This window comes from Varanus komodoensis, unplaced genomic scaffold (genome assembly GCF_004798865.1).
Source record: "Varanus komodoensis strain SLA01 unplaced genomic scaffold, ASM479886v1 scaffold6_2, whole genome shotgun sequence".
Lineage (NCBI taxonomy): Eukaryota > Metazoa > Chordata > Lepidosauria > Squamata > Varanidae > Varanus > Varanus komodoensis.
Genome location: NW_025336346.1, coordinates 10,396,583 through 10,413,302, shown reverse-complemented (window position 1 = coordinate 10,413,302; position 16,720 = coordinate 10,396,583). Strand labels below are relative to the sequence as shown.

Below are 16,720 nucleotides of genomic sequence, written 5' to 3'. Positions count from 1 at the left end.
GCGCATCCTCACTGACTATTGTGAATTGAATCTGGACAGGTTTCACCATCATAATTGGGAGTTTGATGGTCTAAATATTATTTCTCTGTGCTCTGGTATCAGACTATAATGTTTGTTCTTATTTGTTTATTCCTTAGTGAATGAAGAGAAAGAGAGTACGTATGCCAGTTGAAAAAGCAAAGATGAAAGTACATCATCTGCCCCAGATCAATTTCAGTAATTATTTAGAAATTATTTCACAAACTCAATTGCAAAGTGAACACAGGCTCTCAGTAAGTAAAAGCTTTCCTAAACAAGTTAGAGTTCTTAAAATATATTTTGCAATCATCCACAGTAATTTAGGTATAAATATTCTAAATTGCGATATGTACTTGGTTTTCTTAATTACAGAAATGTGTACCTATCCAGAATTAAGTCCCACTGTATGTTTAGTAAATTTAAGTATGACAGCGGCATTAGCATAGGTTCACAAATCCACATTCTTCTGACTGTATTAACTTTTGGTTCACTGTTGAGAAGTTTGCCCTGTTGACACGTAAGATCCAGTTGCTACAATCTTTTGCACCAATGATAATATTCTGGTGTAATGTACTAGGGTGTCTTCCAGCACGATGAATTTCCCAGTCACCGATACTTTTTTCTACTTCCCATACCCAGCTACCTCAGTGTTTCCAGGGTATTTTGCCAAGTTCTTTCCCCATTCAGCTATTCGATTGAGGAACAGGTGTACCTTTCCAAGATGCTTGGATCCAGCAGCTGCCCAAACATGTCTCACAGTGGCACCAAACATGACCATGTTGAGTTAAAATCTTCAGCCACAGGGGAATCAACATGGTGCAACCCAGATTAAATTGCACAACCAGAGGCTACAGATTACTGCTTTTTCCTCACAGGGGTCACGCCACCATCACAGCTCATAGAGGAACTGTCCTGAATATTCAATCTGCAACTGCAGCTCTTCACATTATCCAAAAGGGGAGATGGTTAATCACCCCTCAAAAAGCTCTGAAACAGCCACGTCACCCAAAACTGGGTAGGAGCAACCTGCAAGGGTACAGCCCTTTGTACAACTTAACCCTGCTAGGTTTGGTCTACTGCAATTATAATCTCAGTACTTAAAATGCCACCAGCATATACTACAGGACTGCTTGATTGTGCAAGCAGGGCCACTGTATAAGCATAAAACTGTGGTCGCTACAAAGATGGATTGATTTAATTCAAGGCAATTTAAAACAGCAAGATTCCAATTAAACCTTTTCATATATTTCTTGAACACTGAAGACCCACCAAACCACCACACTTTGTAACTTAAGTACTCTTTCCATTATTTTATTCTAATGAGACTGTATCTCTTTGTCTCACTCTATGTATTTTGCATGTTTTCCCTTTTTCCCTATATAGAGAATTCCTTTAAAATAGTTCCATATAAGGTCTTCCTTACAAGCATATTCCTTTTGGTCTGAGGTTAACAGCCCAGTCCTATACATGTCTCCTGAGAAGTAAGTTTCATTGTGTTAAATGGGGCTCAGTCCCAAGTAGGAGACTGCACACTGGGCAATTCTGTGCCTTCTTTCTCATTCTTTCTCTGCCAGGCCCTGCCCTCACAAAAGCAAAGCAACAAATAAATAATTAAATCTGCACAACCCACAGGTCAAAGCAAGGTTTCGTATTTATTGTGACTACTTTAATTCAATGTACCTAGTGTAGATATATCAGTTTAGAGATCAACAGCACAGCTAATATGCTCATACCCAGATTATTTCATGTTAATCTAATTATTTAAGGCAAATTTAGTATATATATTTTTTCAAACTTAAAAAATCCAATTTTCTTAAGGAAATGGGGTAGAAATGTTATCAATTTATATCCACCCTGAACTGTCAAATATCAGCAGCAAATTGACAAATGTGAATGCAAAATATTCCTTTCTTCAAAGCCAATGATAATATACTGTCAATGCTTATCAACAATATTTTCTTCTTATCCTTCATGTAAAAGCAAGTTTATATTTAAATAACTTCTCAAGGGATGTCATTATTTCTTTTCAGTACAGAAATCCTGTCAATCGTAGAATTTCACAAATGTACATATATGTACATCCATCCAACGAAGCAATGGATTCATGCCACTAAGGAATTGAATATTAATGAAGTCATTTGATACACTGAATTGAAAGCAATTATCCATTTCCATCTGATTCATCTTGCTGCTACCAGGAATAATATCCATGTTCAACAATGTTCATCTACAAAACCACAAATAGAAAATTAGAAAGTTTTCAACACATTCCAAAACTATTATCTGGTATCAGTACAAGAGTTGGTAAAATGTATAAGCAGTATGTGCCAATTTCTTATTAAAATATTTGACGTGACTTGTTTACCAATGAGGCAGAAACTAAGGGGTTTGACAGGTATTTAAAAACAGAAAGGAATGCAAACATTCTTATTTACCTTGTCTTTCCAATAACATAGAAGATTTTTAATATCAAGATACTATGATTGTAACAGAATATACTTCTACATAACTCCAGAAATCTTAGCATGCAATTCAGTTTGTTAAGACTATTTTTTCTACTTGTCTTTAACTATATTCTGATGTTAGAGAGGTTTTTTTTTAGCAACATCTGCTTGTTTATTTCCATGTTTAAAATTGTAAACTGTTTTTTGTTCCTTGGCAGAAAGCAGTATAGAAATGTACAAAATAAAGAAATTTAATACCACCACCAACTGACAGCATTTATTTAAATCTTAATATCACCCATTGCAGTGAATGTTTCAGCATATATTGGCCCCTAAGTGGCAATTAAATGACTAACTTTGTGGCTAGCACGAGCTGAAACCTGGACCTGGCAAGTCAAGAGGCTTACAGTTGTTCATCTAGCATGACTGGATTTTTTCTCTACAACTGCTGCTGGAATCCCTTATTGAGCTCCACTTGGTCACCTCATGTTACTATTGGGACTTTGGTCCTTCCAATGTTTACTACAGTTCCTCTGAAAGAAAAACAGATATGTCAAAAAGATACTAAGAACTTGCCCTTTCTCAGTTCCACATAGCAGTAAGATTATTCGGATACCCAACAGTAATCCTGGAAACCAAAGGTGATTCTGGAACCCAAAGGTTTGCATGGGGAGGATGGAAAATTAAGCTTCAGTACCCAAAACGTATCTCAACTTTTGGATTAATCAATTATATATCATCTGTACTGCCCAAACATTGGCCTAAAATCCGTTTCCAACCCCTTCCCCAATTCGATATTAAATCATGTTCTCTAATTTATCTTTGTTTTCTCCTATTTATTTATTTATTTGTGATATTTATATGCTGTCCTATTGCAAAAGCCTCAGGACAGCTTACATGAATAAGTAAGAAATCCTATAAGAAATCGTTTCTAATATTTCGAGAGCTACAAATGTAGACTACTCAACAGTAATGATAATAAAAAGCTACTAAATGACTATGATGAATTGTAAACCAGATGCACTAGTATGAACTTATTTTGGCAGGGGAGAAAGCAATAGCTTTATCATGGCATTCTTCAAAATTAATTAGCTGTGCAGCTAAAAAGCAAATATAATATGAGTTTTATGAATGTATATCAAAGACTAAAATTTCAACTTACATTAATATATGTGTGATGTAGTGATGAGGAAGAAAAAATTATATAAATAATGCTAAAACTAATCTTAAATATTTTAATATTGAAGAAAGGAATAATATTTATATGCAACATCATACTTCAAAGCAAGCATAATCTCCAGCTATTAGAGCAAGAATAACAAAACCAATTTTTATATGATAGCACCAGCTGAGCTCATTTATTGTTCCAACCTGATTCTACTGACCATATATCATAATTACCCTTTTCCCCTGGAGCTATGTAAATGATTGCATTCAGTTGCATTCATATTTTTCACAAAATCAATGTGTTGTGGTATGGCATGGTAGTTAAACTGCTGGACTGAAGACCTGGGAGATCTGGGATCTGGTCTCCATCAACCATAAAACTCAATGAGTGGCTTCGGGCTAGTCACTGACTCTCAGCTAACCTACCTCACAGGGTTGTTTTAAGGATAAAACTGAGTGGATTGAGACTATGTAAGCCACCTAGGGCACTGTGCGAGGTGGGCTATAAATAACTCTCACAACAATTTATCAGTGTAGAATATGTGAACAGGTAGGTAGTTATGTTAAAGGACATCACAAAACAACCTGTTCTAAAACAGAACAGAGTACTGGAGTTGAAAGGAACCTGTAAGGCCACTGAGTCCAATCCCCTGCTGTTACCACCATATAAAATCTTCTGCCCTTATAATGGGCTTCCACGGGAGTGGTTGAAGCCCCATCAGTGAGGGTGTTCAAGAACAGGCTGGACATGCACCTGGTGGGCATGTTGTGAGGGGAGCCGGCAGGAGCCAGGGGTCAGACTAGGTGACCCAGGAAGCCCCTTCCTAGGTGGCCCAGGAAGTCCCCAGGAAGCTCTGTTTCTGTGTTTCCATAATAATGTTTCTGTCTCTTTATATGGATGTAGTTTTACCTTCAAATAGACTCATGCAAAAAGCCAACAGATATTAAAAGGTTTCACCAATGACTACTGTTATCAACTATTTAGAATGGTGGGACTCTCTTGAAAAGAAAGGTTCCCCTTATCTAGAGCAGGATTACTTAAACTGTTGCTGAGTTCTTAGGAAATGAGGGTAATGAAGGTAAACTTTTTATAACCACAGGGTAGGAGGCATCAAACTGAAATGTCTGCTTCTGCTTGGCTCTATACTTTTTTATAAACAAAAAGTAACAAAAAAGTAACAACATTTAACTGGGATCCAGCAACATGCTGCAACCTAGAAACTTATAGGCCAGTTCTATATTTCAACTATAAATTCAACTGTATTTCCTAGGATCTAGTCCCAGGTTAGTACACATTAGATAGTGACCCTAAGCTGCAACTCTAAAAACACGTACTGATCACTGTGGGACTTATTACTGGCAAACATGCTCTGGATTACACTGTGCGTCACTTTTACTCATAGCTCAGTCCAATCCAGTGATGTGTAAAATATTTCCAGGATTATTCTGCTTCACTAAGAAACAGCATTGTATCTATCAAAACAGACATATTTACAAGAGGGGATAATGTTCCTATTACAATACTAATTCAATCACTTCTAATTCAATCAAATTCTAATTCAATTCATATTCTAACCCTATCATTACTGGATACTGTTGACATTTTAATGAGGCAGACATAACGCAATTATATAAACAGAATTATGTATTTTCACACTTCAGAGGCAAAGAATAACATTTCACTATTCCCTGCATGTGTGTTTAAATGGTCTGCAACTGTGCAAAGCGTTTGGCCCCTGCTCACCTAGCATTCTATTAAAGGTCTGACTAAATTTCTTTTTTGCTGGGTGTTCAGCTATTGATCAGTCAACTAGGCTACCACACTAGTTTCATTCTGTATAGAATATACAGCATCTTTTATACCAAATCATCTGTTACTCTACATTTGTGATTTCACTCCTAAAGCTGGAAATCACTGATATTCACTGCATTGTATGCAATATATGTATTACAGAAACATGCAACTGCCACTTCTAAACAAGCAGTAAAACTGGTTGCAGATGAATAAGTTTTGTAGGTTTAAATATGTTTGTTCAAGTGCATAGTTATTCAAGACTAACAAAATTAATATCAGATTTTAAATGAATAAAAACAGCAAATAATATTTTTAGTATAGTATGATTTTATAGTGAAAAAAGACTTGGAAAATATTTTATATATTATAAAATTATGATTACATTGGAGCCTCATTTAAAAGAATGCCTTCTAAAATGTAGCTCCATTTAATATATAATGAATCATATTAATATCACATACCATAAACATCTACTAATGAATTCAAACATGAAGAATGAAATTCTTATGAGCAAACCTAGGCCATACACCTGCCTTGTAAATTGAGTCATACTGTCAAACAAATAGCTGTATTATTTCCATAAATGTAAATGACAATTCATTTCCTAGTGAATCAAACATATTCTATGTCATATACAGCACAAGTTCTCGTTAACATAATTCAGTTTAACTTTAGCAGGTTTTCTGCAGACCCTGAGCTTACCTTCTAACTTCAAATGACAAAACCTTCAGAATCAAAATAGCTGTTATCCAGACAAGCTCAAATATGACCTCAGCTGGACAGAGTTATAACATAGGTAGGTTTTCCTAAGCCATAATTTATATGCATCTTGAAAACCCAGGGGATCAGGATGGGGGTGGGGGTTAGAACAGTCACAGAAAACCACAATATTCCAATGAATCAAAAAGCCTTTGAAAATGGAAAATGTGCATACCAGAAGGCAATGCAAAAAGGTTGACAGGCATCAGGATGCAAGTGGAAAAATACATACTATACGTTGATGCACAAAAGCAAAGGGATATGCCACCTTGGGAAACATTTAACATTCTGAACTTAAGTGGAAAAGATTTGCTTTAGTGGATCAGACCAAGAAGCCTCTGTTTTCAACAGCAGCTATCCAAATGTCTTTAAAAACTTGCAAAAAAAGACATGAATATAAGGATCATCTCATATTATTTGTCACCAGTATTTGATATTCCAAGCTATACCGCCTCTGAACTCAGAGCTTCCATTTAACTTCCATGGTTATTAGCCATGCACAGACCTGAGCTGGACTCTGCTTCAGGCTTTATAAGCCGTCACGTCAGTTGCACCATAACTAGTGGAAGCACTGCCCTTTAGATTCAGACTACTGCTTTTAGGCATTAAAAAGTCATATTGCCTCTGCAATATGCTTTGTGGTCCAGAACTATCATTTACACATAACACTAAATTTTAAAAAATGGACAGAGTTACCAAGTACTTTGTGAACCACTCAGAAAGCTTCAGCTGTAGGGTGGTATAGAAATATTATTTATTTATTTAAAGTTTTTCTATACCATCATTCATTAAAAATCTCATGATGTTTTAAAATAAATAAAGTGTAATACTGAATCATTAACTGTTTCTGTTTTTATTTTCAACAAAGACCATATTTCACAGCCCATGCAGATAAAAAGATAATGACAGATTGTGAGTACATGTTTGTTATTCACAAACCTCAAATTTCATGCATATTATAAAACATCCAGCTGTTTTTACTCTGTTGCAGAAAATCAGAAGTTCCACTGAGTTTAATGGGACTTACTTGTATTTAAGTATGCAGAGATCTGCCTAACACTGTATTGAACACACCAGATCTTACTTCTGAGCACACATATAAAGGACTGTACTGTCCTGCAACACCTACCTTAAAGACTAACAAATTTATTATGACGTAAACTTTTGTGGACCAGAGTAGATATGTGAACATGGCTGGCAAGTAAACATGAAAGCTATGGAATTTAAACTATTATCTCTCTGTGTGTGTTATAATCTAGAATATAACTGGTGACTTCATTTGTGCTCTTTTTAGAACTATCTGTGTATATTTTCTGATCTTTCATAGGGCACCCATCTGTGCAGACTGCTGATTAAATAGATACACACCTGCTTAGCCTGAGTATGCTGCAGCATCTGCTGCTCCTAGACCATTCAGAATTCATTATGTAAACATTTTTCAGAGCATCAAGAAAAAGATCTAGCCCAAGGAATGAGATAATTGAGAATTTGCATTCAGATGCAGTCTACAGGTTAAATTCTGGGTGTTAGAAAAATTTGACTGTTTTCACCTGTTAAACCAGTACTGATGGGCACACAGCTAATATGTCACTAATCTCATTGTCAGTACTGCAGATCAGCTTAAGATAAGTTACATATCTGGAACATAATCAGTAAGATAATAAATGATTAAACAGCTTGATATTTAAATAGAAATGTACTGATCATTTTAAATGTTCATGATATGTTGGCAAATCTCCAAATATCATTAATATGTTTTTAAAACTGCATGTATGTGAGACCATGTATATGTGAACTCACATGTTCTGTCTTATGCAGCTGTGTCCAACGCAGGACCCAAAGGAATGGTACTTAATTTAGAATAACAGCCCATTGAATAGAATCCAGCTATATTATCTTTTGGGTGGTCAGTCAACAACACCATTCCATTGCAATATATAAGGCCTATTTCCCTCACTGCATAAGAAATACATGGCATCTGCCAGGGAATCATCCTTTGCAATGACGCTGTGTATGTGAAATTCACCAAGTGTACCCCAGCCGGGAAGCTGCAATCAGCAGTAACTTCGCAACGCACGTACTCCCAGCCAAATATGCACACGTGTTATGGTACCATGTGACAATCTACAGGCAGTTCTGATGCTTTTGTGTTGGGGGATTTTTCTCCTTTGCTTTTTTGCTCCCTGTGTGGAAGTTCTCTGCATGCAGGAAGTTGGGAGGTGGCCCTCTGCCCCTCCAGCGCCAAGGCAACCCGTCGCTTCATCGCCCGCTGCTGGCATTCCCCTCGACTTAACGATGCTCGGGCCATTCCCCCGGGCCTCGCTGCAGCCCAGTGGGCGCCAGTGCAGCCGAGAAGGACGCCTCGTGAACCGCTGCGCGTTCCCTCCAGCCCTCGGCGCGGGCATGGCCATGTCGCCTTTGGCAGGCAGCGCCGGCTTGTTTGCTCTGTGTCGATCCAAACAAGGGGTGGGATGCGGGGAGCGAGGACTTAACACCCATCCTGACAGGCTGATATTTACAAATGGGGCAGGGAAGGAGGGAGGGGGACGGGGGAGAGAGAGACCTGCAGCTTACCAGTCCGTGTGAGGCTCATCGATGACCAGGAGCAGCTTGAACTTTTTGGCTGCAGCTGAGGAGGACGAGCCGGCGTCTACCAAGCCCGCCGAGGCCGCCGTCTGCTTCACAGCGTTGGAGAGGGAGCTGAAGAAGCTGCTGCCCACTGACTGCTGCTGCTGTGGCGGCGAGGGCTGGGACGGTGGAGGCGCCGCTGGCTGCGTCTGCCTGCGCTCCGAGGCCGGGGAAGCCGAGGACGGAGCCGCCGAGGAAGACGAGGGTGGCGGCGGCGGCGGCTGTTGGGGCTCTGGCCGCTGCAGGTCGGTCATGTAGCCATTGGGCAGGTTAGCGATGAAGCTGCTGTCCGAAAGCCTGCGCCGCAGAAAGTTCATCATCTGGCCGCCAAGGGAGGAGGCACGACCAGCAGCCGGAACGGACGGGCGGGCGGACGGGAGACGCTGCCCGGGCGGAGGCTCTGCACGCCGTCTCGCTAGGGCGCGTAGCGCGGGAAAGGGCTGAAGTTGCCTCCGCTGCTCGCGCTCTGGAGCCGTCCGCCGCCGCGATTGTTGCTGCCGCCGCCGCCGCTGCTCCGCTTGTCCCGCCCTCCCGTCTGTAGGTGGCAGCCGCCCAAGCCTCCTCGCTTTGCTATGGAAATACACAGGCGGAGAGGCGGCGGCGCCGAGCAGAGCTGCGTCCGGCTTCGCTCGCGAGGTTAAGGAGCACCCCCAGGAAGGGCGGCGCTGCTACCCCCGGATTCTGCCCCGAACTCCTGTTTCGGCGGGAAATCTCCTCCTCGACCTCCTCCTCCACACGCACAGGAAAATCCCTCTCGGAAACACCCCGTCCTGTGCGTTTTACCTCAGTGATGCCATTTTCTAGGGAAATCTAACGTGGCAAAAGGAAACCCCCATGAGCGTCTAACGCTGTACAGGAAAACCTAGAGGTCCTCTCCGCTAAGGTTGCTGCCATCCGCCTCCAGCCATTTTGTTAGGGAAGCGCATCACTGGGATGAGAACTGAACCCTCTTCTATTTAATCTGGCAGCGCGATTTATTACGATGGTTGTACTATAAGAGTATAGCCCTATCATTTGTAAGCAATTGTACCGCCGAATATAATTGATTGGTCTTCGATATTAAAATGACAATAAAATACAGAATAAAGATGAACCAATCACAAATCAATATGTGTAGCTGGGTCTAGGAATGTTGGAAAAATGTGCAATGGATTCAAATAGGTTCAGATTCTAATGGTCCAACCTGCAGACTCCACAGTAAACCTACTGTGAAATTTCCTTCAGATTTATATAAATGTGCAGTAGTGCACAATTCCAGAAGTGAAAGAAGATTCACATTTGTTCGTTTTAAAAATCTGCTAATGTCAGTGAAAAAAACCAACACAGCAACAATCCAAATCACAGGAACAGAACAGATTTAACCAAATCTGTACATCCCTAGCCTAGTGCTAATTAAGGAGTTTCCCACCACAAGAGCTGCAATGTGATATGTTTTGCTCTTGACAGCCATAAGGTGAAGCATGTGGCGCTCTGGTAAGACCATAGGGACCCGGCTTCTGATAATCCTTGAAGTAACCTGATCCCAATGTGTTCAGGCCTTCATATTTCAGTAACAAAACCTTTATCTGGTAGCCAGTGCAGTTCTTTCACTGAACAATGCTGTCTCATGATTCACATTTATATTAAGGTCCCCTGTATCATAATCAAGACTGAACCTGTGCAAGATTCAGACTTGAGTTCGCTCTTGGACCTGGAGATGAACCTGGATGTCCAGGTTTTGGCAACGGCCAGGCGTGCCAGTTATGAAACCCTCTAGGCTTGAAACCCTCCTATTTAAACCTTGGTGGCTCTTAAGATATTCTGGAAAGGCCCTTCTGTCAAGACTTGGCCCTTCAGAGGCACATTTAGTGGCAGCCCAGGAGAGGGCCTTTTTGGTGGCCATCCCCAGGTGCTGGAACCCCCTCCGAAGAGAGAAGGCCAAGTTTGCTTCCTCTCTGCGGTCCTTTTGCTGGCAGGCAAAGGCCCTGGAAGTAGCTCTCTTGAATTTTAATTCTTTTCTGTTCTGTTTTAAAATTTAAATTACTATAGCTTAATATATTGTTTTATTGTATAATCCATAATGTTTTTAAGGTACTTCGGGTGTCCTATTTTTCACAGAAAAGCTGCATAGAAAGAAATAAAATAAAGTTGCATTTTCATGTATTCAAGAAGAGGCCTGCAAAGAGGCCCATGAAGAAAACAACCTTATTTTAGCATGTCACTTTCCCATGTTACATGTTTTTCTTAGATGAAGCACTAACAAGCAGTGCTGCATTAACCAAATGTTAAGCCACCAAATTATCTGAACAGTGTACAACTTAAAAACATAAACAACAGCAATAGAAGCAATAATAAAATAGGTAACATTAAAATAAGGTAATATTAGTAGCAGCATGCAGTGTGAAAAAGTGGCATTCTTATGCCAAGTTAAACTTCTGTAAGCTAGAAGATGGATACATGATGTTGTAAATACTATCAATCACTAGAATTCCTCCTCTTACTAGGTTCCTAGCTTAGGCTACCAGAATCCTATTATTATCCTCTGTTTAATTTTCTGATCAAACTTGGCAAAGGCATAACTGTGAGTCAAAGCAGCAGTCTCAAGCATCATTTGGAGCCAAATATCAAAAAGAGGGAAAGAGCCCTGGCTAGGTGTGGCATAGTCACTGGAGACTGTGACAAAGCTAGCCAAGATGACTAAGCACTCTGCTACTGCAAACACAACATACTGAAATCCATGAGTCAGGTCTATACGAAAAAATGGCATCCCGGTTCATGTTTTATCTTTTGACAATTGCCTTTCTTCCATTATTTCATTCTCACTTTAGGAAAGACCCAATCCATAAGGGCAATTATATGATAATTAAACAGAGGTAAAATTCATATTAGTGTGCTATTTTTATTAGACCAACCAAAAGTGTACCAAAAATATGCAAGTTTTCATGATCTCAGTTCTCTTCATCATATCTCTTTGTTTGAGATCTCAAACAAATCTGGAGATCTCAAAAGTATATGCATTTTTGTGATTTGTTAGTTGGCCTAATACAGATACTATTGTAATATGGACATGTGATATTTGATCATTAACTGATTATTTGTTCCTGGAATAACCCCCTGCCCAAACCAAAGGATGATGGACATCCTATGAAAGGGAAAAGTTGTACAGAGGCAAAAGTCACCTCCATGCTTCTCTTGCCCTGAAATAGTAGCCCATTTCAGCTGTCTAACTACTTTATACTAGAGCATGAGGAGGAGAGGAAGCTGAGGCACAATCTTGATACTGCATATGCTGGTGGAACCTCTCCCCTTTATACCCCCTTCCCCCAAAATCCCTTCTCCAACATTACTGTTATGACCTCAGAATCACAGCCAAGTCTCCACCCCAACCTTGGAGCAAGCTTCTGAGGATGGAGCTGGCCATTGCGACTCTGTCTAGCTGTCATGGGATTGTGCCCTGGTGTAGGTTAGTTTCTGTTCTTTACCATTTCAAGATTTCTGTTGCAAGAAGTACAGATGTGTACTGGTAAACTTCTCATTATATTTTATCATTTTGTTGTATTTTGTACTTCTGTAGCTCTTATAGGCTTATTAATTGTAAATCACTCTTACAGAAATTCCTTTAATAAATGATGTTGTTCTTATGTCAAGTCTTCTCCAACTTATGGTGGCCCTATTAGCAATGCCATCCCAAAGGACCTGTTCTTGAAAGCCTGTTCAGCTCTTGTAAACTCAAGGCTGGGGCTTCTTTTATGGAATTGATCCATCCATTATTTGCTCTTCCTCATCTTCTTCTGTCTTTGACTTTTCCTAGCATTATTGTCTTCTTCAGAGAGCCTTAACTTCTCATAAAGTGCCTGAAACATGACAGATTCAGTTTTGCCATGTGTGCATCACTAAATATATAACTAATAAATGTATACACATTGTAGGTAAATAAAGAAATGCATAAAGTAAACACTATTGCTATTACACATATTATAAGGTTTATCCCCCTCCCTCCCAACACTTTAAAGGACAGGTGCAAGTCACCTGCCAATGGCTGTGAATGCTAAGTAGCGTCAATATGTTTTTCCTAAAAGGGTATGTCAGCCATGAAAGTCAATTGCCCAGTCTGATCATGATGCAGTAGCAGCCAAACCCAATAAACATCCAGCTCTCTGAGATTAAATCCACTGCAAGAGGATTTTTAAAGAGTCACCATCTGGTAAATGTTCATGTGCATTCATCTAGAGAGCCAGTCAGGATCAATTGATCATTGATTCTTTATGGAGGTATATATCCTCTGCAAGGTATCCCAGGCTGGTCATTCACCAGTGCCAGCTGCTTCAATAGTTTTCTGAATGGAAGATTACTCTAAAGCTGCCTTGGGAAACTGACCGCAAGCTGATTGTTGCCAATAGTCTAAAGTTGCTCACTGCACTAAACTGCTTCATACATCTTTTTATATGCTGGTGATATAGAGCCCATTCCAATGACTGAACTATATGGGGTAAACATTATAACTCTAGGGTGATTCTCTGAATAATCCACTCAAGTGGAATGGAAAGTTTTACCATATATCAGGTACAGTTGTACAGAGAAGCTCACATCTGCTTTTGGTGTACCAGTTTTTCTTTTCAATTTGTATTTAGATATTTAGCTGTGAGCTGTGAGATATTTAGTCTGTGAGCCGTTCCGAGGCTATGTAGTAAGGGGACGGCATATAAAAACTTTAAATAAATAAAAATAAAAATTTAATTTATGACTGCCCTGGCAGCTTTCAGGGTAAAACACACATTAAAAGCAAATGCAGTTTTTAAAAATCTGCTTCATGACTCTCCTGTTCAATCCAAAAGTGATTTTCAAAATGCTGTGGTGGTGAAGGGGATGGGTGTGAATCAGCTAGCCTTCTCAGTGCTAGAACACCTAATGGAGAGGAAAGACGTCATTCCAGTTCTACTGAGCGTGAGGAACTGCTTTAAAAAGACCCCATAGAATGGAGATCTTAAGGTTTGGTTGAGAGCTGATTCTACAGAACCAGATGCTGCTGTTAAGTATTCCAAGAATAGCATGTAAGATTGCTTGGCTGTACAAGATACGTAACAGATGACCATTATACTCAGCAAGGCCTCCAATCACTTCCATTCCAATTATTATTGTTACTTTTATTTCATGTTTACCTTATTCTTTCCTAAATGAGCATAAGGTAGTGTTCATATCCTCCCGCAACCCCACACACAGATATTTATTTTCACAATAATCCTATTGGGTAGGATATGCTGAAAAATTAATGACTGGCCCAAAGTTACTCAGTCAGTTCATTCTGTGTTTGAATGGGGACTGAACCCACGCTTTCTCAGTTTTAATCCTTGCAGCAACCTACTAGGGTGCTCTCTAGGTGTGTTGAAGTGCAAATTCCAGAAGTGTAAAGAAGGCCATTGATAATGCTAGTTGTGGAAGATGGGAACTGTCACCCAGCACATCTGAAGGGCACCAGGCTGGGAAGCCTGAACACCACATGTGCCAATTTCTGAACATGATCCTAGTAGTAATTGGCTCTAAATAACCGCACCAATCAAAAATCTTAATTGTGCCCTTTTTTTAAAGGGCAAAACTGTTCTACCAAGTCACTACCCCATGTCTGGAAGGTAATTTTATTGCTGCTATTAACCCTGGGAGGATTCTTTGAAAAAGAAAAAAAATCAAAGAACAAATAAGAATGCATAACATAAGTCCTGGAATGTGTTTTATAGTATTTTGCAAATGGTTTTTCCATGATATTTACTAATAATGTGTTATTTTGCTCTCTATTAATTACATTTCAATAGATTTTTAAAAACCTAAGCATTTTCTTGATAGCTGAAGAAATGGCCATTACTGTAGTGTCTGCTGTCCTTGGTGCTGGACAATAGTACAGAATACTAATTTGGATCGTTTCAAACTTAGAGTGCCTAGGATATTGTGCTTAGTAAAATGAAAGCTGAAATGGTATGGGTGGATCCACAGATATAACTGATGATGAATAAGTTTGAAAACAGCATATTCCATGTACCGTGCTGAGTTTGATAGCTTTGCCTCCTTGTACATTTTTACTCGAAAAATTGAAGGAAACTACAGCTTTGAATTGCTGCAAATCTCATAAATTTTAGCTGGCTTGAAGAACCCAAGTTTTGAAGACGTAGAACAAAAATCTTAAAGGAAAAAAAGCCAAAGGGACGGGAAAGCTATCCAGTAAGGATTGAACTTGCAGAGTGGGCACAGACTGTTGACTGACTGCTGCAGGAAGGGAAATGGAAATGTGGAAGAGGAGAATCAAACTGAACATGCAAATAGGCATAGATGGCTGGCCAGAAATCTTAACAGGAACAATGAACATGGCAGTATTTTGCTCTAGGTGCCACTTACTGCACACTGATTCTGAAAAGTTTGGGTTACCTATGGTCAAGGCAAAATATATTTTTTTCTCATGAAAAACTGCAAATCATGGTACAATAAAGATATATGAACTAATCACATAGAACTGAAGCTCAGTTTAAGCTTGCTTAGTGAAATAACTGGTCCTCTGAATTAATGGCTTTATAATAATCAGTTGACAACAAAAGTAAGTTAACACAAATTGGTCTAATTAATTATTGCTTTAGTTTGCACTAAATAACCATGGATGTCACATACTGTGAAATTCAGATAAGCCACAATATGTTTTTTGCTGCAACAGAAACTGAAATGACAGCAGTAGTTGAACCATAAAATAGCATTACTCATTGATAGTGTCTTTTAATATTTTCTAAACATTCAGACAAGTTTAAGGAATATGTTTTGCAACACAGGTAATATTTTTAAAAAGAACTAATACATTGTAAATGTTAAAATTTACATATTTTGAAAAATAAAGATGAAGCATGTCAACTGAAACGCGGTGTCCTGGTTGTATGAGTTAATGCTCCAAAGCTTATAAAATTAGGATGAAAAGGTTTCATGTGCAATACAAAGATGCAATAATATCTTTGAGCCAACATTGCTATCTATCTGGCACAAAAGATAAAGTAAGGGAAATGCTAATGCAGCAGAACTTTGATAACGGCATGATGGGCGTCTCAAAATGTACCAGGAAATTCCTACTTAAGGATGCTGTTCCACTGAGGTACAGGTTTGATTCCTAGTCTGAAGTTAATCTCAGATTTCACAGTTAACCTTTCAGTCTGATATTCATTTCGTACTCGAACAAACTATCACCTTGGAGGAATAGCAGCACCAATTGAGAATTTCCTGGTCCTACAGTCCTTAAAATTCTTTTGTTTTGTACAAACTGTTGGCCAGCTGCTGGACATGGGAACCTGAGGGACACTTCATCCAGTATAGTGTGCGGTATATTGCATACATTTTCTTTAATAAGCCCAGTTTAGCTCTGTGTAGAAGAAGGAGCAGGAAGAGTTGGCAACTCTTGCTGGATGGTGTGAGGAGGCCCAGCAAGTGATTGCCTCGTGGGTCATGAAATTCTGATAACAGCATAAGGTTCAGCAATGTAACCTAATTAGCCACCCTGGAATTGAGTGCCTCATGATGTGATTAGAGCACATTGATCAGGAGTTATGTATGAATATATCCAGGCAAGGAACTCTAAACTCAAAAAGTGTTGCATAATTGTCAATAAGTATTTTACCCAAGGCAGCTTACAGAACTCCTTTCTATCATCACAACAAATCTGTGAAGTAGGTTAGGCTGAGAGTAAGTGACAGGCCCAAAGTTACCCAGTGAGCTCCATGGCTGAATGGGGACCAGAACCCAGTTTTCCCAGGTCTTCAGCCCAACACTCTCAGCACCATGCTGCCATGCAGAGATGATACACAGATGCCATGTATATCTCTGCCTTTGAGCACAGCATGGTGGAAGATTTTATTGTTTCTTACAGTTACAGGAAGATTCTCTTTAAAAACAGAAGAAAAGCCATGCT

At 39.4% G+C, this 16,720-nt stretch overlaps 1 protein-coding gene and 1 long non-coding RNA gene across 3 annotated transcripts in view; one reads left to right on the top strand and one right to left on the bottom strand.

Annotated features, from left to right (window-relative positions):
• Positions 1–2,725, top strand: part of LOC123034186 — a 71,477-nt gene extending 68,752 nt beyond the window's left edge. For both annotated transcript variants that reach the window (XR_006416711.1, XR_006416710.1), the window contains 2 exons: positions 138–272; positions 2,049–2,725. This is a non-coding gene — a long non-coding RNA (uncharacterized LOC123034186). The remainder of the gene's footprint in view (positions 1–137; positions 273–2,048) is intronic.
• SYN2 (synapsin II) overlaps positions 1–9,131 on the bottom strand; it is a 198,988-nt gene extending 189,857 nt beyond the window's left edge. The window contains exon 1 of the mRNA XM_044451365.1: positions 8,758–9,131. Coding sequence (XP_044307300.1) covers positions 8,758–9,131 — 374 coding nt within the window. The remainder of the gene's footprint in view (positions 1–8,757) is intronic.
• Between the last annotated feature and the right edge of the window lie 7,589 nt (positions 9,132–16,720).